General features: G+C 57.4%; 7 protein-coding genes across 7 annotated transcripts; 1 reads left to right on the forward strand and 6 right to left on the reverse strand.

Annotated features, from left to right (window-relative positions):
- Window positions 1–1,064: 1,064 nt before the first annotated feature.
- SCHCODRAFT_02522273 (kinesin-like protein) lies at window positions 1,065–3,763 on the forward strand (the record flags this gene model as incomplete). The annotated part of the gene is made up of 10 exons (XM_003025841.2): window positions 1,065–1,817; window positions 1,904–1,953; window positions 2,000–2,059; window positions 2,211–2,328; window positions 2,382–2,477; window positions 2,512–2,574; window positions 2,626–2,763; window positions 2,815–2,996; window positions 3,044–3,194; window positions 3,245–3,763. The coding sequence occupies 10 exons, from the start codon at window positions 1,065–1,067 to the stop codon at window positions 3,761–3,763; spliced, it is 2,130 nt and encodes a 709-aa protein (XP_003025887.1).
- A 102-nt stretch (window positions 3,764–3,865) lies between these two features.
- SCHCODRAFT_02646155 (uncharacterized protein) lies at window positions 3,866–5,111 on the reverse strand. The gene is made up of 3 exons (XM_003025836.3): window positions 4,631–5,111; window positions 4,431–4,578; window positions 3,866–4,378 (listed from the first exon to the last, which is right to left on the reverse strand). Exons 1-3 carry the CDS (start codon window positions 4,976–4,978, stop codon window positions 3,996–3,998), a joined length of 879 nt encoding a protein of 292 aa, XP_003025882.1. The 5' UTR covers window positions 4,979–5,111; the 3' UTR covers window positions 3,866–3,995.
- Window positions 5,112–9,602: 4,491 nt separating this feature from the next.
- On the reverse strand, window positions 9,603–10,357 carry SCHCODRAFT_01111295 (uncharacterized protein; the record flags this gene model as incomplete). The annotated part of the gene is made up of 4 exons (XM_003025835.2): window positions 9,603–9,971; window positions 10,019–10,060; window positions 10,110–10,193; window positions 10,244–10,357. The coding sequence occupies 4 exons, from the start codon at window positions 10,355–10,357 to the stop codon at window positions 9,603–9,605; spliced, it is 609 nt and encodes a 202-aa protein (XP_003025881.1).
- A 959-nt stretch (window positions 10,358–11,316) lies between these two features.
- SCHCODRAFT_02522272 (uncharacterized protein) lies at window positions 11,317–11,797 on the reverse strand (the record flags this gene model as incomplete). Its single annotated transcript, XM_003025834.2, has 2 exons — window positions 11,317–11,502; window positions 11,549–11,797. The coding sequence occupies 2 exons, from the start codon at window positions 11,795–11,797 to the stop codon at window positions 11,317–11,319; spliced, it is 435 nt and encodes a 144-aa protein (XP_003025880.1).
- A 231-nt stretch (window positions 11,798–12,028) lies between these two features.
- SCHCODRAFT_02603881 (uncharacterized protein) lies at window positions 12,029–12,685 on the reverse strand (the record flags this gene model as incomplete). Its single annotated transcript, XM_003025833.1, has 2 exons — window positions 12,029–12,610; window positions 12,659–12,685. 2 exons carry the CDS (start codon window positions 12,683–12,685, stop codon window positions 12,029–12,031), a joined length of 609 nt encoding a protein of 202 aa, XP_003025879.1.
- Window positions 12,686–19,098: 6,413 nt separating this feature from the next.
- Window positions 19,099–19,323, reverse strand: SCHCODRAFT_01111296 (uncharacterized protein; the record flags this gene model as incomplete). Its single annotated transcript, XM_050341042.1, has 1 exon — window positions 19,099–19,323. One exon carries the CDS (start codon window positions 19,321–19,323, stop codon window positions 19,099–19,101), a length of 225 nt encoding a protein of 74 aa, XP_050196851.1.
- A 403-nt stretch (window positions 19,324–19,726) lies between these two features.
- Window positions 19,727–20,186, reverse strand: SCHCODRAFT_02559044 (uncharacterized protein; the record flags this gene model as incomplete). Its single annotated transcript, XM_050343744.1, has 1 exon — window positions 19,727–20,186. A coding segment is annotated over exon 1 (189 nt), but the record flags the coding sequence as incomplete, so codon positions are not given.
- Between the last annotated feature and the right edge of the window lie 1,821 nt (window positions 20,187–22,007).

A 22,007-nucleotide genomic window follows, 5' to 3' on the forward strand; every position in this document is an offset into this window, starting at 1 on the left:
GTTGCAAATGTCTCGTTTCGCGGGGGCTATGTGAACCGTCTCGACCACGGACAATAAGGAGAGTGCGCGCATCGCTTAACCGTCATTTACCAATTTGGTACGTTTCATTGCTTCCCCTGTGTCGTCTCCCTTCACTGACTCTCCACTTGCTCCGGTGTAGCTGCGTCGCTGACACTCTCGCAGAGCACGCAGCGTAGCTTCGAGAGAACGCGTCGCTTTTCTGTGCGCAACGATTCTGATGTTTAAGCATAGCTTGACGCCGAGCGCTTCTACAGAGGGTGAAGGCTCTGAAGTATGCTTCTGGCCTGTGTGCAGGACTTCTTGTGGCAAACTAGGTCTGCAGCTTCTCGCGCAGCAAAAGGGGAGTCGTCGACGGCGACTCGCTCATCAAGAGGTAACAGGAAGAGACCGCGAGACTGAAGGTACGTTTCGCGTTCTTCATCGCTCACTGTCTTGGAGCAAGCATGAGCTTACGAACGCGCCTTGTCGAGCGTAACGCTCCCGTCAAGAACAAGGCACCCAGTGCGCGGCTTGTCGTCCTCGCAGTCCGGTTTCTCCTCCCCTCTTCCCTGTCCAATCTGAGGACGCCGAGCTAGCTGAAGACCCCGTCTGCGAAGGCGCTACCCGATAGCGGGCTGCTTTCGTCGACGCACAAGCGGTCCAAGGCGGCAATCTCGGGGGTTAGAAGGTCCGCAGCGTGCGCTGCCCCGTGTCGACACTCGCGCCCGTCCCCGCAAGCCCGTTCCGCTAAACTCACACCCGACGACCCCCGCGCGCGATGAACTGAGCGCGCCGATAAGCGAGAAGGACGTCAGCAACGTCGGCCCGGAGGAGATCCCGCTCGACATTAGACGATCGAGCCTGGCGACGTCTCCGCAGAGATTAATTCCGCGGAGGTGAATACGTCGGAGGACAAGGTAATGGTGTCTGTTCGGTGCGTCATTGGTTCCCTCATAACTGCACGACGCGATTCATACTTCCTCTGATGTGCGCCACAGAATTCGCTCCAGCTCGTCGCCGTCCGCGTGTCTGTCGGATAGCCACACAATTAAGCTGGACCCGTCATGGCACGCAACCCCTCACTCACGAACGCGTCCGCGACCGCGCAGGACTTTACCCTTGACAATGTACTTACCGGCACGCCGAACAAACCCATCCACACCGCCGTCGACCACGCACACGTGCACGCCGCGATGGAGGGCTTCTACGCGGTCATCTTCGCGTACGGGCCGACCGCGTCCGGCAAGACCTTCACGCTCACCGGTGGCCCCACCGACCCGACGACGGGCATACAAGAGGAGCCAGGCATCATTCCGCGCTCGATGCGCGATATATTCGGCTTCATCAAGCGCAACCCACAGCGAGAGTACCTCCTGCGTTGCTCCTACCAAGAGATCTACAACGAGACCGTCGTATATCTCCTCGCGCCACCCTCCACCTCAGGCACGTACTTTCCCTGCCCCCTGACCGTGAAAACGTCGCTAACGTACTGCCCGCAGGCGGCAACGTCGTCCAAATCCAAGGCGCCAACGCAAACGACATCACTCTCACGCCCCTCCGCGAAGAAGTCATTACCTCCCTCAAGTCCGTCACTGACGTCCTCAAGCGCGGCGAGGCGAACCGGTGCACGGCGTCCACCGACTGGAACGAGCGCTCCTCGCGCTGGCACGGTGTTCCGCGTCGTGATTGAGAGCAGGGAGCGCGCGGAGGATGTGGATAGGGAGAGTGGGAGGCGGACGCCGGGGATGGGCGGAAGGAGGACGCCGGGGCCGAGGCTGCAGGCGATTGGGGGGAGGAGTGTGAACACGTCGGTGCTGGTGAGTCGTCGTCGCCGTCGTGTTGCTCTGCGAGGGGATGGCTGACGAGGGGCGACAGAGCCTGATACCTCGCTGGGTCTGAGAAGGCCACGAGCGACAAGGAGCGCACGCGGGAGGGGAAGTACATCAACACTAGGTACGTGTTCTCTCGCTTTCTCCTCTCGCGCTTATGCGTTGTCCAGCTTGCTCACCCTTGGATCCGTCATCGGCACGCTCGCGGAGAACACGGCAAAGAACAAGCAGTACGCGTTGCTGTTCCCGGTTGCGCGGCGCGACGCTGACGCCCTTCCTTCAGCGATCACATCCCATACCGCAACTCGAAGTTGACGCGGATTCTGTAACCCTGTCTGGCCGGCAACGCGCGTATCTCGGTGATATGTACGATCAACCCAGATGTGGGGGCTGTGGGCGAGAGGTGCGTGTGGCTCGGTGGCTTGCCGACGCGCCGGTGCTGGTGTCGGTCTACAGCCTGAGTACGCTGGGCTTTGCGCGGAGGGTGAAGGGGGTCAAGGTGCGTTTCGCGCGCTATCCAGCTAACCCATTATACTGACCGCTTCCTTCCAGCTGCATGCTCAGAAGAAGGAAGTTGTCGACACCGACGCGCTCATCGAGAAGTACCAGAAGGAGATCGCGGAGCTTAAAGAGTGCTTCGTCCTTCCCGTCACTCACTTGTTCGAGGCTAACATGACTATAGACGCGCCTCGCAGAGCGCGAGCGCGATGCCCCCGTGAGGAACCGACGACTGGGCGCGCGCGAGGTAAGCTGGTCCGCGACACGCGTTGTGCGCCTTCCTGAACATTCTCGATAGCAAATTGACGAGTACAAGGCCATGCGCGACCTCAACAACCGCATCCAGCAATTCACCAAGCTCATCCTCACGAGCAACACTGTCGAGTCGAGGCCGGCGAGCCTTATAAAGGTTGACTTTGACATGTCTCCGTATCAGGTAAGCGTTTGCGTTGAACTGCCACGAGGTCGAACTGACAACGCTGGGTAGTTGCAACAAGAATTGCTCGCCGCACGGCACCAACTAGAGTCGCAGCAAGCGCAGATCCTGTCGCTCGAAACGGCGCTCACGTCCCGACCACCACTCCCCGCCGACGCGCCCGATGATGAGAAGGACAAGCTGATACTGAAGCTGACGAACGAGGACCGCGAGCTCAATATCGTCGTGAAGGGGTGCGTCGCGGTCCTCTCCAATCGAGTGAGACTAACGAACTTCGTAGGTACGAGAAAAACCTCGGCGAGCCACTGCGTGCCGTCCGCGAGGACGTCGAGCGCGAGTGGCAGGGCAAGCTCGACATGGAGCTTCAGCGGCGACTCGATGTTGAGCGCTGGTCCGAAGAGCTCGTCCGTCAGCTTGACCGCGAGCGTAAGGTACGTCTGCGTGTCGTCTATCAGCCGGATCCGTGCTAGATCTCATGTAGACGCGCCAAGCGCTCGAGAGCCCGCGCGAGGCCCTCGCCAGCTTCGTCAGCCTCTTCGACTCGTCGAAGCTCGGCTCGTTGGGTGTGTCGAAAGGCATGACCGGCCTCCCCACCCTCAGTCGCTTCAGCTCCGGTCGCCGCCTTTCCGCCGTTGGCGAGGGTCGCGAAGAAGAACTCTGGCAGGTGAAGGACGGCGAGGTCAAGTACGTCGCGGACGCCTCTCGTGCGACCTCGCGCGCCGCTACCTCGCGCCCGTTTTCCCGTGCCGCGGGCTCGTCCTCGAAGGATACTATCGATGCGTCGCCTGTGCGCATGCCGGATATCGGCGGGAAGCCAAATCTGCTCGAGGAGGATTGGAGCATGATGAGCAGCGATACGAGTTTCGACATGCAGGCTGAGCCGGCGAAGGGCGAGGCGAAGAAGGAGGATACGACGAAGGGGAAGCGTATCCTCGGGGAGCTGCGCGACGTCTTCGGGGGCAAAGAGAACCTGCCGTCGAAGAATGGGTCGTCGGCATAGACATGTACGTACCTACCAAGTCTGACCCATCGTGCGCTGCGCGCGCGATGGTTCATGTGTACTATCTTCTTACCTGTCCCTCGCTATCGATATTGCTATGTCACGACCACGCATACGTACTCATGCAGATGCACCTTATGTTTGTACACTGGATTTGTGAATACATGACTTCTGTTCTGTTCTCTGTCTTCGCGGGATTTGGTGCTTCATAAGAGCCGCCGCGCGATGGATACTACTCGGTGAGTCTCCCAGCCTCCTCCTTCAGCTCCCGCAACATCGCGCGTCGCACCACTACTGCGCCAGCAATCTTGTCGATGCGAAGCAGCACAGCAACTACAAGCACGGTCGGTTCTTCCGGATCGTTCCCTGCAAATGGTTCTGCCACGCTCCTTTCCTCGCTATCCTCACGACGTATATTGACGCGGTTCTCGTGCGCATCCTCGTCGAAGCGTCCGCCAATGCGTATCTCGATGTGTACACGCGGGGGTAGCGCGAGATGCTCGCGATGGCGCTCGAGGCCCTCCGATATCTCGCCAAGGATGCGCGCGAGGTTTTTGCGCAGGTAGTCGTTGCCGCAGGCCTTCAGGAAATGCGCGTCGCGAGGGGAGATCTTGCCTAAGGGTTGTGGTTAATGACTAGTGCGACTCGGAAGCGAAACGGCACCTACCTTGCACTTCGTCGACGCGCGCACGACGATGCAGTGCGCGATGCGAAGGCCAGTCAGCGGTTTGGCATTCGGTGGAGCAATATATCGCGGAGAAGCAAGGACAGCAGAGGAACCTCTTGCGGGCCTCGCCTCTGCCACCTTCGGGACGCTGGGGAAGGCATGAGCTACGCGAGTCATCCGGGGAGTTTGCAGTCACATACCTCACAGTAAGCGCACATCTTCCTTGATATGTGACGCGCTACGTCGGCGCGTCGTTGAGCGTATCTGCCAGGGCCGTCCGGAAACTCGTCGAGGAAGGACATGTCCCGCGGCAGCACGCGCTGTACTTCACCGAAGACGGAGAGTAGGGCTATGGTGCCCAGCGCATTCCCGACCCTAGTACTAGGCTCCTCACTATGGTACAGCGACATCACCAAGGGGAACGCCCCGTCGTGCAGTGACCACAAGAGCGCGCGCTGGTCGGCCGTGTGTTGCCAGACCATAGCCAGCGTGTCGCATGCGACCTCCGCGAGAGCGCGAGCGGACGGCGCGGAATGCAGAATGCGCATGATGTCAACGAGATCGCGTACGACATCGCGCGGCATGCACGACATAGGAAGCAGATGGACGACAAAGGACGTGATCGCAGTGAGTTGGTTTTGTAGACAACCATAATGTGTGTCCGCGCGCTCGAAGTCCGCCTAACTATCTGCCCTCACTAGCCGACGTCAGCTAGCACCGTGGGAAACGCGTTCAAATTTTCCCACGATTTACCGAAATACTAGCCGACGTCAGGAGCCCCGCCATGCGCGTTAGCTGACGTTCCAATGGTGCAGGAGGGTAGCCAGCATGTCCATCCACCGCTGGACGAAGTTTGGAGGTGAAGGGGGCAGGGGGAAGCGCTCCAGACAATGGCGCGAACGAATGTGTTCGCACGCGTTTGTACGAAAAAATTCGTTCGCCCGTGGGAAAAGTCGCCAAAAGCGGTTGTGATGGCTAGCCGACGTCCATCACACACGTGTTCGGGGACCGTCAGGGCTAGCCAACGTTGAGGGGGCTAGCCGACGTCTTTAAGTGCACTGGGAGGTGAAGATACGCGCTGTGAATGGTACTGGTAAATCTCAAGGCAAGCGACCCAGCACAACGTGAGCTAGCTGTTGGCCGGTGAGGTCACGTGCCTGCGAGACCAGGCGAGGGCTAGTCAGAGTTGGAAGCGTTGGCTGGGGTTTTCAAGTGCAATAATGTAAGAAGAGATGTAATATGAGTATGTTCTGAGGTTTCAGACGTCGGCTAACGGACTCAGACGTTGGCTAGCCCTAACCCTCTGATCCTGGTTTTTGCAACAGAATGAGGTTTGAATCAGATTGAATCTGTTGATTAGGGTTAGGATTAGGGCTAGAACTGAGGCCGTTATGCGCCTAGTCTGGTTAGAGCATGGTCCGGAGCCTGCAGAACTAGGGCCGTTATGCACCTAGGTACGGGAGCGCACTTGTCCGACCACCTAAACTAGGCGCGTTACGCACCTAGGCAGGCGCCGGCACTCACGCGCCACGCCATACTAGTGCCGTTATGCCTCTAGTTAGGCCGAAGCGTTGTCCGCCCCGGCCGAGGTTTGTCCACTCGGACCAAACTAGCGTCGTTACGCGCCTAGTTGGCGCTGCGCTGTGCTTGCTGAACTAGCGTCGTTACGCCCTTAGTTGGCCGAGCGCTCCGGGCCTGCTGGACTAGGGCCGTTACGCACCTAGTTGAGGACACACTGCACCACAACTAGGCGCGTTACGCGCCTAGTCAGACACTGAAACTAGGAGCATTATGCACCTAGTTTGGGCAGCGCACTTGTCTCGCTACCTAGAGGCGTTATGCACCTAGGCAGCCACCCCAAACTAGCACCGTTATGCACCTAGTTAGGCCAAAGCGTGGTCCGCTTCGGCCGAGGTTTTGTCCACGCGGACCAAACTAGCATCGTTACGCGCCTAGTTGGCAGTGCCCTGTGCTTGCTGAACTAGCGTTGTTACGCCCTTAGTTGGCCGAGCACGCCTCGCCCGCTGGACTAGGGTCGTTATGCCCCTAGGTGGGAAGGTGGTCCACCACAAAAACTAGGAGCGTTATGCACCTAGTTTGGGCAGCCTACTTGTTCGCCACTTAAACTAGCGTCGTTACGCGCCTAGTTGGCGCTGCGCTGTGCTTGCTGAACTAGCGTCGTTACGCCCTTAGTTGGCCGAGCGCTCCGGACCTGCTGGACTAGGGCCGTTACGCACCTAGTTGGGGACGCACTGCACCACAACTAGGCGCGTTACGCACCTAGTCAGATACTGAACCTAGGAGCGTTATGCACTTAGTTTGGGCAGCACATTTGTCTTGCCACCTAAACTAGAGGCGTTACGCACCTAGGCAGGCGCCAGCGCTCATGCGGCCATGCTGAACTAGGGCGGTTATGCCCCTAGTTAGGCCGAAGATTGGTCCATATGGCCGAGGCGCAGGCCGACCAGAGCAAACTAGCGTCGTTACGCCCTTAGTTGGCCAAGCACGCCCCGCCTGCTGGACTAGGGTTGTTATGCCCCTAGGTGGGATGGCGGCTCATCACACAAACTAGGCGCGTTATGCACCTAGTTTGGGCAGCCTACTTGTCTCGCCACTTGAACTAGCGTCGTTACGCCCTTAGTTAGCCGAGCACTCCGGGCCTGCTGTACTAGGGCCGTTATGCACCTAGTTGAGGACGCACTGCACCGCAACTAGGCGCGTTACGCACCTAGTTGAGGAGGCAGTGCACCACATCTAGGCGCGTTACGCACCTAGTCAGACACTGAACCTAGGAGCGTTATGCACCTAGGTTGGGCAGCACACTTGTCTTGTCACCTAAACTAGAGGCGTTACGCGCCTAGGCAGGCGCTGGCGCTCATGCAGCGACGCTGAACTAGGGCCGTTATGCCCCTAGTTGGGCCGAAGCTTGGTCCGCATCGGCCGAGGTTTTGCTTGCCAGGAACAAACTAGCGTCATTATGCGCCTAGTTGGCGGTGCGCTGTGCTTGCTGAACTAGCGTCGTTACGCCCTTAGTTTGCCGAGCATGCCTTGCCTGCTGAACTAGGGCCGTTATGCACCTAGTTGAGGACGCACCACACCACATCTAGGCGCGTTACGCACCTAGTCAGACACTGAACCTAGGAGCGTTATGCACCTAGTCAGACACTGAACCTAGGAGCGTTATGCACCTAGTCAGACACTGAACCTAGGAGCATTATGCACTTAGTTTGGGCAGCCCACTTGTCTCGCTACCTAGAGGCGTTATGCACCTAGGCAGCCACCCCAAACTAGCACCGTTATGCACCTAGTTAGGCCGAAGCGTGGTCCGCATCATCCGAGGCTTTGCTCGCCCGGACCAAACTAGCGTCGTTATGCGCCTAGTTGGCCGAGCGCTCCGAGCTTGATGGACTAGAGCCGTTACGCACCTAGTTGACGAGGCAGTCCACCACAACTAGGAGCGTTATGCACCTAGTTTCGGCAGCCCACTTCTCTCGCCACCTGAACTAGAGGCATTACGCACCTAGGCAGCCACCCCCAACTAGCGCCGTTATGCCACTAGGTATGCCAAAGCATTGTCCAGATGGTCAAGGCGCGGGCTGGCCGGAGCAAACTAGCGGCGTTACGCGCCTAGTTGGCGCTGCGCTGTGCTTGCTGAACTAGCGTTGTTACGCCCTTAGTTGGCCGAGCACGTCTCGCCTGCTGGACTAGGGTCGTTATGCACCTAGTTTGGGCAGCACACTCGTCTCGCCACCTAAACTAGAGGCATTACGCCCCTAGTCAGCCACCCCCAACTAGCGCCGTTATGCCCCTAGGTATGCCAAAGCTTTGTCCAGATGGTCAAGGCGCAGGCTGACCGGAGCAAACTAGCAGCGTTACGCGCCTAGTTGGCGGTGCGCTGTGCTTGCTGAACTAGCGTCGTTACGCCCTTAGTTAGCCAAGTACGCCCCGCCTGCTGGACTAGGGTCGTTACGCACCTAGGTGGGAAGGCGGTCCACCACAAAAACTAGGATCGTTATGCACCTAGTTTGGGAAGCACAATTGTCTCGTCACCTAAACTAGAGGCGTTACGCGCCTAAGCAGGCGCCGGCACTCATGCAGCCACGCTGAACTAGGGCCGTTATGCCCTTAGTTAGGCCGAAGATTGGTCCAGATGGTCGAGGCACAGGCCGACCGGAGCAAACTAGCGTCGTTACGCACCTAGTCGGCGCTGCGCTCTGCTTGTTAAACTAGCGTCGTTACGCCCTTAGTTGGCACCACAACTAGGCGCGTTACGCACCTAGTTTCGGCAGTCCACTTCTCTCGTCACATGAACTAGAGGCTTTACGCACCTAGGCAGGCACCAGCGCTCATGAAGCCACCCCCAACTAGCAGCGTTACGCGCCTAGTTGGCAGTGCACTGTGCTTGCATGAATGCTGAACTAGTGTCGTTACGCCCTTAGTTGGCCGAGCGCATCTCACCTGCTGGACTAGGGTCATTATGCACCTAGGTGGGAAGGCGGTCCACCGCAACTAGGAGCGTTATGCACCTAGTTTCAGCAGCCCATTTCTTTCTCCACCTAGACTAGAGGCGTTACGCGCCTAGGCAGGCGCCGGCACTCATGCAGCCACGCTGAACTAGGGCCGTTATGCCCTTAGTTAGGCCGAAGCTTGGTCCGCATCGGCCGAGGTTTTGTCCACTCGGACCAACCTAGCGTCGTTACGCGCCTAGTTGGCGGTGCGCTATGCTTGCATGACTGCTAAAATAGCGTCGTTACACCCTTAGTTGGCCAAGCTCACCTCGCCTGCTGGACTAGAATCGTTATACACCTAGTTCCGGAGGCAGTGCTCCAAAAACTAGGAGCGTTATGCACCTAGTTGCAGGAACGCGCCCCTCAAACTGGGAGCGTTACGCACCTAGTCAGATGCCTGCGCGCATCCGGCGTCGCGCAACTAAGACCATTACACACATAGTAGGGCCGAGACGTTGCCCCGCTCGGCCGATGGTTTGTCCGACCAGAGCGAGCTGGCATCGCTACATGCTTAGTCAGCTAACCTGCTGCACGCATGCTAAGCTAAACATCCAGCGAAGACGGTGTGCATACAAACATCTTACTATACATGCAAATCAAAAGCTACATATTTGCGGTCATGTAACAGTTACTACCTTCGTGCTACCTTACATTGTACAAATCTCTACCCCTCAATGTCCCCCTCATGCGACGGAGCTGGCGACGGGCTTCCCGGGGGCCCGTCAGCCTCCGCACTGCGCGTGCTGGCCAGGCTGGATGTACGCGTCTGTGGATCGGCCGAGCGCGCGGGCCCCGATGATCTGCCACGCGACAGAGCCTGCACGTCATCATAAGCGGGAAGAGCCAGCGCATCGGTGTGGGCGTTGATGCCGGTGCGCTGGTTGGTGAATATCAAAGCCCTCTGCGCATCCTCAAGACTGTCACAGAACCTATGGGCAGCGGCGATAAGGTCGGGGACTACGGCCAAGCTCCTGTTGAATTCGGCCAGTGTGCCTGCAAGTTTCTGCATGCTATCTGCAATGGATGCAAGGGACTGCAGGTTGTCAGATGTGCGTTTAGCGCGCTGGAATGCCGGCGCACCTGCGCATCTGCTCCTTCTTTAGCTGTGCTGGCTGTCGCGCTCTGTATCGCATGATCAATAATCGGAAGTCTCGATCGCAGCCCCACGCACCTCCTCTGCTCCTAAAAAGCTGTCCAGGACCTGATTCCGGTCTGGCGTCTCTGATCCAGACACATCGGGGAGTGTGGTGCGTGTCTGGTGTCTCATGAGGACCTTGGTGTAGTAAACTCCGGGTCCGGACGCACCTGCACACCCTGCTCTCCGTCACTGGCCTCAGCCCGGTTGATGCTGCGGGACTGCTCGCTGGCACGGTCGTTTGCCATGGACATGGGAGAGCGGAAGATAGCGTTATCGGACATCATCGATCTGAGGGGTGCGATCATCCGGCATGCTCGCCGTCGGTCCGGTGCATTGAGTCTTGGCCGAGAAGCATCTGCGGGGCTGTGCATATTGTCCGAAGTGGTACCGGCAGACCGCGTCAAGAAACGTGGTACAGTGCTCGCAGCTCAAACGGATGTCCGGACCGTCCACTACAAAGGCCACACCAAGGGGATACGGAGAGTCTGATTGGATTACACCGACATTCCTGACATGACAAACGTGGCGCAATGCTGATCCCAAAGCCCTTGAAGAGCCCTCGCTGGCATTACCACCACGACCACCCGCAAGCCTCCCCTCTGCACTAGTGCCGCCTGCGCTCTTCAAGTGGATTAGTGATCGCACTGCCCAATCGGCCGTTCAGCGTACCGTCTTCCAGTCACTGCACCGTCTTCATGACCACAAGCTGCTCCTCGTGGCCCGGTGTCAGCATCACCTCTGTAGAGCCACTCGAGCCAGGCAGGAGGGGGGTGCGTCCATCTCACGCGGGGCGCTCGGCCGCCACGGAGCCCGAACGTCGATGCACGACGATCGTCCTCAGCGTATTGAGGTACTATGGTATCGGTCAGTCATCCGCCAGGATGGAGTGCCTACGCGCACCTATACAGCACTCGAGAGCGCCATGACGGCTGCCGATCGCAACAACCACTGAGCTGCAAGGCATGTCTTTGCTTGAGATGAGAGCGGAAAGAACTGCACATCATGACTGCCAGCCCTCGTCCTGTGACACGCGCCAGCCGCATGGCACTGCCGGACCGTATGTCGCACGATGTATATTCGGAGACCCGCATCTGCCACGTTCTACTGTGTGTCTCGCTGTAACGCATGACCGAGGCATTTCCATACCGCTACAGTAGAGATGCAGGAGTCTAACAGCATGATATTGGACTTTGCAGTCTTCTCGGACCTCCGGTATCCGCCCGAGCCGTCGCGTCTATGGCTACAGCCTGCGCTCGCCCTGATGACGGCGGAGGTGGCGCAACGCATCAACAAAGTTTCGCACTTGTACCGGTGTCAGCCCCAATGCCTCTACTACACCTTCCATGGCATCCACCATGTTTTGGACCGCCTGCCGAAGGCGGTCCTCCTCCTCTGGTTCATCGGCACTGTTCGCGTCACTAGCCTCCTTGATCACAGTCAGCCATAGACCGGATCGGACGCTCAAAACGCACAGAGATTGTATCCATGGCATCTACACTTGGCTCGGTTGCTGAAGCCCGGTCTTCCCCACCATCAGTGCTGCGCTCGACAAGTACTTGCACTATCAAGCGGAGAGCACGATCGATGTTGCCGTGCTGGCTGGTAAATGCCTCGAGAGCTGGCCGATGGAGTCCCAGTATCGCCCGACGATTGGCTTTCGAAGAAGCTATGAAGACGATTGCAAGAGCTCTCTGTGTGGTATAGTCGACTGGGCCGTCCATGGTGGGTGCAAGCAAGAGAGCGTCCCATGCGGTGACAGATTAGCCGCAGCACGTGCGGCCGGGAAATGGCCTTGTGACGCAGCGGTTCCACGCCCTGCGGACGTACTACACCCGGCTTTTGAAGGAGTAGTGCCGATGCTGCTCTCGATGCTTTATTATGCAGCGAATGAGGTGGTAAAATTGAACCGGTACTACGCTCTCCAAGCTATATACGGCGATGCTCCCGCCTCCCTACATAAAACGCCTGTACACAAAGTCCATCAGCGCCATGACGCTCGACGGCTCCTCCGTAGCGTCCTTGTCCTCGATCCACGCCCTGAACCCGTCAATGGTGGCCCAGCTATGGCCGCGTGACATCGCGAGGGGCGAGGACTGAACCAGATCGCCGAACGCCGCCGCCTTCAACTCCGGGTCGCGCCAGACGGCCCACGCGAGGGGGAGCCCAACCCGTGCGTGCGGGTGCCCCCCACGCACAAAGTCAGGGTGCAGTCGGTTCATTCCCATTGCCGAGATGTGGCAGCGGTAGCAGAGGTGGTGTCCGTGCGTGTAACGGATGGCCCTTCGCAGGGAGTAAAACCCCAGGCGCTCTTCTTGGCTGAGGCCAGGGCATATGTTGATGTCGTGGGCCATCTTGGGGGTGGGGGCTTGCCTGCCTGCGATGAGGGCCTGTACAAGGCAGAAGCCGCAGTGACTGCCGCAGAAGATGAGGATGGTCTCGTAGTGGCGTATGCGCTCTTCCCGGGCCATGAGGCGTGCTTCGTCGGCCGCAGACGGGAGAATGGACGGCGGTTCTCCCTCTCCATCAACAGTGTCCTGAAAAACGGTCAGTCGTGAATCACAGTTGGCGCACGGACGACGCACCACATGGACGGAACCTAGTATATCCATTGTCGCACCGTCCACAAGGTGCCAGTCCTCAATGGCGTGCGCCTATATATATAATCCCTGAAACTCACGTGGGTTTCAAACCGTGTGGCTGTGCAGATCACTAAGTTGATCAGCAATCTAGTGACTGACGAGTGAAGTCGACAATGGGTTTCACGATTCTGGCGAAACCCATTATGAGTGGTGAAACTCATGAAAATCGGGGAAACCGATTATGAGAGCTGGGTCGCGGCCACTGGCTGGTTTAGTGACCTGCATTAGAAAAAAAGATAAGACCAAGTCTACCCGTGGGGAGGGAGTGAAACTCATTAAAATTTGTGGCGAAACCGATTAATGCACAGCCACAGGGCCACGGTGGCGTCCTTGGGGTTATCTGAGGCAGGAAATGTGGCAGAGTCCCATGTGGCTGTGCCAGACAGTGATCTGGGCCCCAAGGGCTTCCGTAAGGGTCACTAAAGAGCCCCGAGTGGCTTCAAAACAGCCCCGACACTTCAAAACAACCCCGTGGTGCAGCCACATGGGTGGGAGCTCAAAGCCGCTGTGCCAGACAGAGATCTGGGCCCCGAGGGCTTCTGTACAGGTCACTAAACAGCCCCGAGTGGTTTCAAAACAGCCCCAACCCTTGAAAACAACTCCATGATGCAGCTGGACAGGTTGGTCAAGTATAAACCACTACGGAAGGCCCAAAGGCCTTGGAATACCTGCAGGTCTACAGGAGACAAATTGTGATGATCGGCATGCATGAACAGGCTTGACATGAGCAAAGCCTCCATGAATCCTGTTGCTGTCAATCCACCTCTGGCCTTGCAGTGTTCCAAAAGTAGGGTCATGACATCTAGAGAGCATTCACAACCTAAAAGGCCTACGAGGTTGGCTGAGAATGTGCTTGTGCATCAGCATGTGGGAAGAGAGAGGAAGGTGTTTTCCGGTGTCAGTGAAGGAGGCTCGCTGTCTGGTGCACCCTCTGAGTGGCCTCATGTGCTGCAGATAGCAGTCCTGATCCCTGCTCACTTGGATGAGCACCGCATGCACCCTTACAAGCTGGTTTGGCACCTCCAGAAATGCCGAATAGCAGCCAGGGAAGCAGCAGAGCAAGAGTACCAAACAGCATGCTGAGCCAGATGCCTAACCCTCTAATCCGAGTATCTGCGTGCACATGCACATCTGCACGGCGCCAGTATCTGCACGACGACCAATATTTCTGACATCTACTGTCAATACCCAACACTTGGCCTTACTGAGGGCAGGTTTTCTCAGATCAATATGTTGGACAATCGGCCTGTCACATGATATGACTCATGACTCACATGACGGACACATGGACACACATGGACACACGCGACGACATCATATGTTTATTGTTTACTTGTCCATTGCATTATCACATGCTACCTACCATCCTGTACATATATAAGGAGGGCCCAATCTGCCCCCAGAATAACAGGTCTTTACCTACCTCTGCGCTTGCCTCATACCAAGCTCCTTACCACCAGGTAAGCAGTATAGGCGCGCTTCCCAGCATGCTCAACAGGTTATGAGCCCCGGTGAGCTGTGTTCAGCGCCCCAGTGGCAGCGGCACAATGAGTAGCGCCTCAGTGGCTGCAACTCATGTCATCTGCGCCCTTGCTGGCTGCGATGACGAGCAGCGCCTTGCTCGCTTGCCTGTTCGCTACTAGCTGCTCTAAGCGCTGGCGAAACCATGCCGGATCGCGCTGATCGCTGCTGATCGCGCTTGATCAAGGTGCCCATCTCTAGCGGAGATGCTGGCCCTTCAGGGCGCATCGCTCTTTCGCTCATCGGCGCAGTCCTTACCGACATGCTGCCTCTATGATGACATGCGAAACGATGCTGACGATCTTTCCAGATCACAATGTCTAACACCCTCACCTCTACCGTGCCCGTCTTCAACGGCAAGGACTTCAAGTCCTTCGCCAAGAAGATGAAGGCCTACCTCCAGTTCCAGGGCATTGACAATGTCCTAACTGAGGAGAAGCCGAGTCCTATCGCAACTACTGCTGATAGGAAGGGCAACAAGGAGGAGCGCAAGCAGTTTGATGCTGACGACCGCAAAGCGCGTGGTGCTATCATCATGCGCATTGACGAGCGTCTCATCGACAATGTCCCTGACGAGGACATGGTGACTGCTAAGAAGCTCTGGGAGTACCTGAATAAGACGTATGGCTCAGCGCAGCTGGCCGACATCTTCGGGTACCTGCAGACCGCTCTGAACGCCAAGTTCGATGAGCGTCAGCACCCAGATCCGCAGCTGAACGTCATCCTTCAGCAGTTCACGCGTCTGAAGAACGAGAATGTTGCCATTCCCGAGTTCTTGCAGGCCATGATCTTGCTTGCGATCGCGCGGGTCAAGCCCGTGACGACGAATCTCCTTCAGTCTCACTCGAAGACTACGCTCAAGGTCTCGACTGTTCGCGATGCGCTTCTAGCGCACTACTCGCAGCAGGGGATGAGCACGAGCGCCACTGCTCAGAAGTTCAACACCAAGCGCAAGCGCGATGATCCGAAGTACTCTAATCAGCAACAGGGCGGAAGCTCTGCGCCCAAGCAGGGCGACAACGCTGAGAAGAAGAAGAAGAAGAATCGCGGCAATCGCGCTGGTAAGAACTCTGGCAAGGGCAAGGGCGGCAACGCTCACGCTCATGGTGTCTCGGAGATGGCTGGGATGATCTCTTCACTGCACGCTCCCGCTCCTCTCACACCGTCAGTGCCTGCCACCAAGACGTCCCACATCGCGCTCATCACGAAGGACGGTACCTCTGTCCGCACCGTGACTGAGAAGCCCCCCGTCAAGAACGAGGAGGCTGTCGCTGACAACGAACACTCCAAGAGCGCCCGAGCCGTCTTCGACTTTGGGAAGGAGTTGGACATCACGGTGACGCCCCAGGTGTTCCGTCGCCTTGACAAGATCGTCAACGACCGCGGCATCCCCCGCGTCAACGACGAGGACGAGGAGATGGGTTCCCCCACTCCCAAGGCTTCTGGCTCGAATCTTTAGCTCGAAGATCTCGCTCCTCCGGCAAAGCGTGCCAAGATCAACTCGATCCCCGACGTCGAGATGGCCTCTGCGCAGCAGAATGACGAAAGTCAACTGTTTGACGGAGAGAATCGCCTCTTCTTCGGATCGTCTGGCGGCGATACCATCGATCTCGACTGGAGCGCCAGTCCCTTCAACTCCTAACTATCTGCCCTCACTAGCCGACGTCAGCTAGCACCGTGGGAAACGCGTTCAAATTTTCCCACGATTTACCGAAATACTAGCCGACGTCAGGAGCCCCGCCATGCGCGTTAGCTGACGTTCCAATGGTGCCGGAGGGTAGCCAGCATGTCCATCCACCGCTGGACGAAGTTTGGAGGTGAGGGGGGCAGGGGGAAGCGCTCCAGACAATGGCGCGAACGAATGTGTTCGCACGCGTTTGTACGAAAAAATTCGTTCGCCCGTGGGAAAAGTCGCCAAAAGCGGTTGTGATGGCTAGCCGACGTCCATCACACACGTGTTCTGGGACCGTCAGGGCTAGCCAACGTTGAGGGGGCTAGCCGACGTCTTTAAGTGCACTGGGAGGTGAAGATACGCGCTGTGAATGGTACTGGTAAATCTCAAGGCAAGCGCCCCAGCACAACGTGAGCTAGCTGTTGGCCGGTGAGGTCACGTGCCTGCGAGACCAGGCGAGGGCTAGTCAGAGTTGGAAGCGTTGACTGGGGTTTTCAAGTGCAATAATGTAAGAAGAGATGTAATATGAGTATGTTCTGAGGCTTCAGACGTCGGCTAACGGACTCAGACGTCGGCTAGCCCTTGGGGGGTCTGGATCACGTGCCCACTGGTCAAGGTGCGGGCTAGCCAACGTCCAGGTGCGTTAGCCGCCGTATACACCCACTCAACGGCTTACAGATGTGTTCTGAATGTATGTTCCGCAGCTTCGACGTCAGCTAACGGACTCAGACGTCGGCTAGCCCTTGGGGGTGGGGTCACGTGCTCGCCCAATCCGAGTGCAGGCTAGCCGACGTCCAGGTGCATTAGCCAACGTTTGAAGGCCATGAAATGATTATTGATGTGTTGCAGATTCATGTTCTGTAGCTCATACGTTGGCTAACGCACTCAGACGTCAGCTAGCCCTTTGGGGGGTGAGGTCACGTGCACATCCATTGCAGTGTGGGCTAGCCGACGTCCAGGTGCGTTAGCCAACGTCTGAAGCCTTTCAAGTGGCTACAGGTATGTTGTACATATATAATCTGCAGCTCAGACGTCAGCTAACGCCCCCCGACGTTGGCTAGCTCTTGGTGGTGGGGTCACGTGCTCACCCAATCCGAGTGCGGGCTAGCCAACGTCCAGGTGCGTTAGCCAACGTCTGAAGCCTTTCAAGTGGCTACAGGTATGTTGTACATATATACTCTGCAGCTCAGACGTTGGCTAACGCACTCAGACGCCGGCTAGCCCTTGGGGGGTGAGGTCACGTGCTTGCCAAATCCGAGTGGGGGCTAGCCAACGTCCAGATGCGTTAGCCAACGTCTCAACGGCCACAAGTACTTACAGATATGTTGTTGATGTATGCACTGCAGCTCAGACGTCGGCTAACGCGCCCAGACGTCGGCTAGCCCTTGGGGGGTGGGGTCACGTGCTCACCCATCCCAGTCCAGGCTAGCCGACGTCTGAGTGCATTAGCCGATGTATACAACCCCTCAAATGTTTATAGATATGTTGTAATTGTACACTCTGTAGCTTAGATGTCAGCTAACTTACACGAACATCGGCTAGCCCTTGGGGGTGGGGTCACGTGCTCGCTCAATCAAGATGCAGGCTAGCCAACGTTGAGTGTGCTAGCTGATGTTTCTAAACAAACATGTATATGGCTGTAAGAGACATGCTGACAAGTTTGGTGGCGATCAGGGCCACAGGGCAGGCTCAGTGGGCTCTAACCTTCTGCCCGATTCCAAGCGCGCGCCTGGATCAATCCCATCAATTTTCTCCGATCAGGCTGAAACCGGTGCCATTCGACGCGCAGACATCGATAACCTGGGAGCGCCCATGTTTGTTAGGGTTAGAAAGTCCGGGAAGGTAGAGATATTGGGCGAAGAAGTGCCAGGCGTCTCACCGGAATCCCATCAGGCGTTTGCAAATTCCCATCAGACGTCAGCGGTTTCCGGCCACACGTTACCGCCTCCCATCAGACGCTTCGGCAAATGCCGGGGCCCTTCGCCATCTCACCTTCCAGTCTATTCTAGGATGTTTTGGGCAGGTATTCAGAGCCAAAGTGTTGTTAGAGTTAGGAATACCACATTCCATGTCGTGTGCAGCGCAATAGCGGCGAAAAAATGAGTTTTGGCCCTAACCCTCCAATCCGAGTATCTGCGTGCACATGCGCATCTGCACGGCGCCAGTATCTGCACGACGACCAATATTTCTGACATCTACTGTCAATACCCAACACTTGACCTTACTGAGGGCAGGTTTTCTCAGATCAATAGGCTCTCAGTAGTAACGATATCTTCAGTTGTGGTGCTTGCCCTCAATAACCAGTCCATCTTTCTATTGATGGTCCTTTGCCCCCTGCTGTCTCCCCACCCATGGCTCAGTGGAGATACTGCACTATCATGACATGCAGTTCCGTGCAATTGATGGTGTGCTTGATCTTCAGATCATCCCCACCCTCTTCCCCCTTCTCTATCCCATATGAGATTGCTATGCCTCATGCGCCCACTTCTCCACCCCATACATCTACCCTGTAGCAGTTCAGTGAGCACCTCTCCTCCCTCTCCTATCCGTCTCATACGGGATCAAAGTCCCCCCCTTCCCCACTTGCGCAGGTAACACCTTTTAAAAAGTAACCGACAAGTGTCCGTCCAACAGTTGAAAAGGTAACGAATGTTCTATCCGCACAGCCACTGCCCTCCGGGAGGTCGCCGGGGGCGCGCCGCATGCCGTGGGCGGCGTCTACGGTGGCGGGGCCGGTGTAGGGTGATCTGATGGGCTCCCCGCGTGCCCGGGCGAGTCTTTGCGCCACCGCGCGCGCTCGCCAGGCCAGTTCGTGCCCCTTAGCAGCTTCTAATCACCTATAACAAGGTCTATACCATGTTTTTTGCACCCCTCGACTGCATATTGAGCTTGTTACATACCACTGCTGTTCTGCAACGCCTCCGTTCGTGTCCTCACGTGGTGCAGCAGGAACAGAATGCATTCGAAAAACACAGGAACGAATAAACAATAAAAGTACAATGGCAGTGATATGTTGAAGGGGGAGGCGCGTGTTCGAGTGTACGAGGGCGGATGAAGGCGAGGAAGCGGAAGGGGGACGAGGAGGGACACGCGGCGCACGCTACAGCTTGCAACGCTTCGCAGGGCGCTCCTCAGAAGAAGAATGTCTAGGATTTCGTTAGCTAGGGCCACCGAGCTCAGTGTAAAATACTCACCCGTGCGCGAGCACTTGCTTGAAAGTCCACGCAACGTCCGCGGCAGCGGCGCGCCACTCGTCGCGATCGCCCGGCTGCTCGTCAACCTCGTCTAGCATTTCCCACCACCATTTCATGCACTTCACGATGCTGACGAGGCCGTTCGCTCCTGTGCAATACAGAACAGACCAGTCACCCGCCTCGCGTCGTAGGGTGAAGGCATCGTCGTAGGGTGAAGGCATCGTCGTTGGGGGCACGCCACGTCGGGTTGATATTCCACCACCATTGGCGCATGTCGCGGCGGAATTGGTCGAACGCCACCGATGCCGCCACGGCGTCGCTCTGCCCTTGGCGTCGTTCGAGGAGGAGGTCGGGCCTGTATACCGTTCGGCGCGCGCGTTGGATCCACTCGTGCACGTAGGGCAGTCGACCTTTAGCAGGGAGCTGTGAGAATCAGAGACCTTCGGGGGAGCACGGATATCGAGCTAGTGAGGCAACGATAAGCTCAGTGCTCGGTCTACGTAGTGAGAGAGCGACTATATTCACCTAGTGAGGCAACGATAAGCTGAGAGAGAGTAAGTAAACAGTAAATAAGGAGCGGCTTGGGCAGCTCACCTCAGTGCTCGGTCTACGTAGTGAGAGAGCGACTGAGGAGAGCGGCCGATCGGAAAGTGAAGATATACGGAGGCTTATGTAAGTATGTGGGACCGTATGGGTCCGTTTTGTGGGTCCGTGTATTGTACCCTAGAAGGAAGGAAAGCATATGTAACGGACTTGCGTCCGGATTGTCCATGGGTATATAGGTAAGTATAGTAAGTACTGACCTGCATCTCATCACTCCCCCTCAAGCCGGACCAAGTCCAAGCCCAGCAGCGAAGTGCTTAGCCTTCGCGCTTGGCAGCGCCTTCGTCAACGCGTCGGCAACCATCTCCTCGGTAGGACAATACACGAGTACGATCTTGCCGTCATCAACCACATAGCGAATGAAGTGCAAGCGCACATCCATATGCTTCGTACGCCCGTGGTACTGGTGGTCTCGGGTAAGCGCGATGGCCGCCTGGTTGTCCGAGTGAAGTGGCGTCGCACCCTCGATGATCACGAAGACCGGCTCGAAGATCTGCGCAATAAGCGAGCGAAGCCAGAGGCCTTCTTTCGAAGCCTCGGTCGCCGCCACATACTCGGACTCGGCAGTTGAGAGCGACACAATTGTCTGCGAGCGTGAGCTCCAGCTGACTGCGCCACCGTCGATCATGAACGCGTAGCCCGTGATGGCCTTGCGGTCATCGTTCATGCTGCCGTCGGCGTCGACGAAACCCACAAACTCCTCGCTGGCATGACCGTAGGTCAGTCGCCAGGCGCGCGTACCCTTCAGGTAGCACACAACGCGTTTGGCTGCGAGCCAATGGGCCTTTCCAGGCCGAGCGACAAACCGCGACAGCGAGTGCACCGCGTACGCGATGTCGGGACGAGTACCGATGGACGCGTACATCAACTTCCCAACGATCTCGCGGTACGGGATATCGCGCATCGCGGCCTCCTCTTCCGCGTTCCGAGGGGACTGCGACGCCGACAAGCGGTTGTGCGTGTCCATGGGGATTGCTGAGTCCTTCGCGGACTCGAGACCATAGTGCCGCACGACGGAGTCGATGTAGGCGGTCTGCGAGAGCGAGATCATCCTCGCGGCGCGATCACGATGGACGGCGATGCCCAAGATCCAGTGGATCTCGCCCATGTCCGTGATCTCGAAGCACTCGCGTAGCTTCGTTTTGACGAGGTTCATCAGCTCCGAGGTGGAGGTGAGGATGGTCAGGTCATCTACAGAAGTAACTATGATAATCAGCTCGTTGCCTAACCCTCTGGCACCTGTAGGCTCCCGATCCTACAAGGTTAGGGAACCCGCGCCCCCACCCCCTCGTAAGGGGCACCGTTCGAACCGGAATCATCCCGCGCGCACGATGGTACAGGTTTGCCGCAGGCTATCGCGCTGTGGCGGCCACCACGACACGTTCCACAGAATTTAGGGATTCGCCGAGCGCTGATGCGCCATCAAATTCCCATGAGTGATCGAGAGGTTGTAGCGTAGAGACTCCGGAGTTTCCCCGCTTCGGGCCGTGCGCGCTGGGCGACGGTGGGGGGCGCCTGAGGTGCCCCCAGCGTCCCGGAGGTTGCAGAAAGGGCTGGGGGAGGTGGGGGGAGGGCCCGAGGGTTGATCCCGAGGATCTCCGCCAACACCGGAGCTGCCGACGGAGGGACCAGTCTGACGCGGTCTGACGCGGTCTGACGTGGTCTGACGTTGCTGTAGACGACCGCCTACTTCGATAGAATGTAGAATAGGCAAACGGCAAGCTGTATGAGGTGTTCTAACACTGTCCATGCTAAGAGTCTGCATTCTACCAGCGATAGAGGCGAGCTCGACGTCGGCCATGATCTCCATCACGTGATCCAGCCTGCTGGCCAGGCAGTCACCCGTCCTGAGCTGCCGTGTCTACCTACCACGTTCCCTGTGCCTTTTCTGATGTCCTCAAGCACTAATACCTCTCCACCAAAACTTATAGGCCCTTAATTACTGTCGAATGTCATAATACCATGGCTTCCCAATTTGGCCGGTCTGATGCGGTCTGACGCGGTCTGACGCGGTCTGACGGGGCTGTAGAGGGCCGCCTGCTTCGATAGAATGTAGAATAGGCAAACGGCGAGCTGTATGAGGTCGTTTGGCACTGCCTATGCTATGAGTCTCTATTCTACCAGCGATGGAGGCGAGCTCGATGTTGGCCATGATCTCCATCACGTGATCAAGCCCGCTGGCCAGGCAGTCACCCGTTCTGAGCTGCCGTGTCTGCCTACCACCTTCCCCATGTCTTTTCTAATATCCTCAAGCACTGACACACCTCCACCAAAACTGCTAGGCTCTTGATTACTGTCGGAT

The sequence above is a fragment of the Schizophyllum commune genome (genome assembly GCF_000143185.2).
Source record: "Schizophyllum commune H4-8 unplaced genomic scaffold SCHCOscaffold_23, whole genome shotgun sequence".
Classification (NCBI taxonomy): domain Eukaryota; kingdom Fungi; phylum Basidiomycota; class Agaricomycetes; order Agaricales; family Schizophyllaceae; genus Schizophyllum; species Schizophyllum commune.

Excerpts from the sequence above, each read along its gene's own strand:
- SCHCODRAFT_02646155 (XM_003025836.3), bottom strand. The coding sequence starts at position 4,978 with ATGCGCATTCTGCATTCCGCGCCGTCCGCTCGCGCTCTCGCGGAGGTC. Across the intron at positions 4,579-4,630 it reads AGATGTGCGCTTACTGTGAG|CGTCCCGAAGGTGGCAGAGG; the intron begins GTATGTGACTGC and ends TGCCTTCCCCAG. Across the intron at positions 4,379-4,430 it reads GCGCGTCGACGAAGTGCAAG|GCAAGATCTCCCCTCGCGAC; the intron begins GTAGGTGCCGTT and ends CACAACCCTTAG.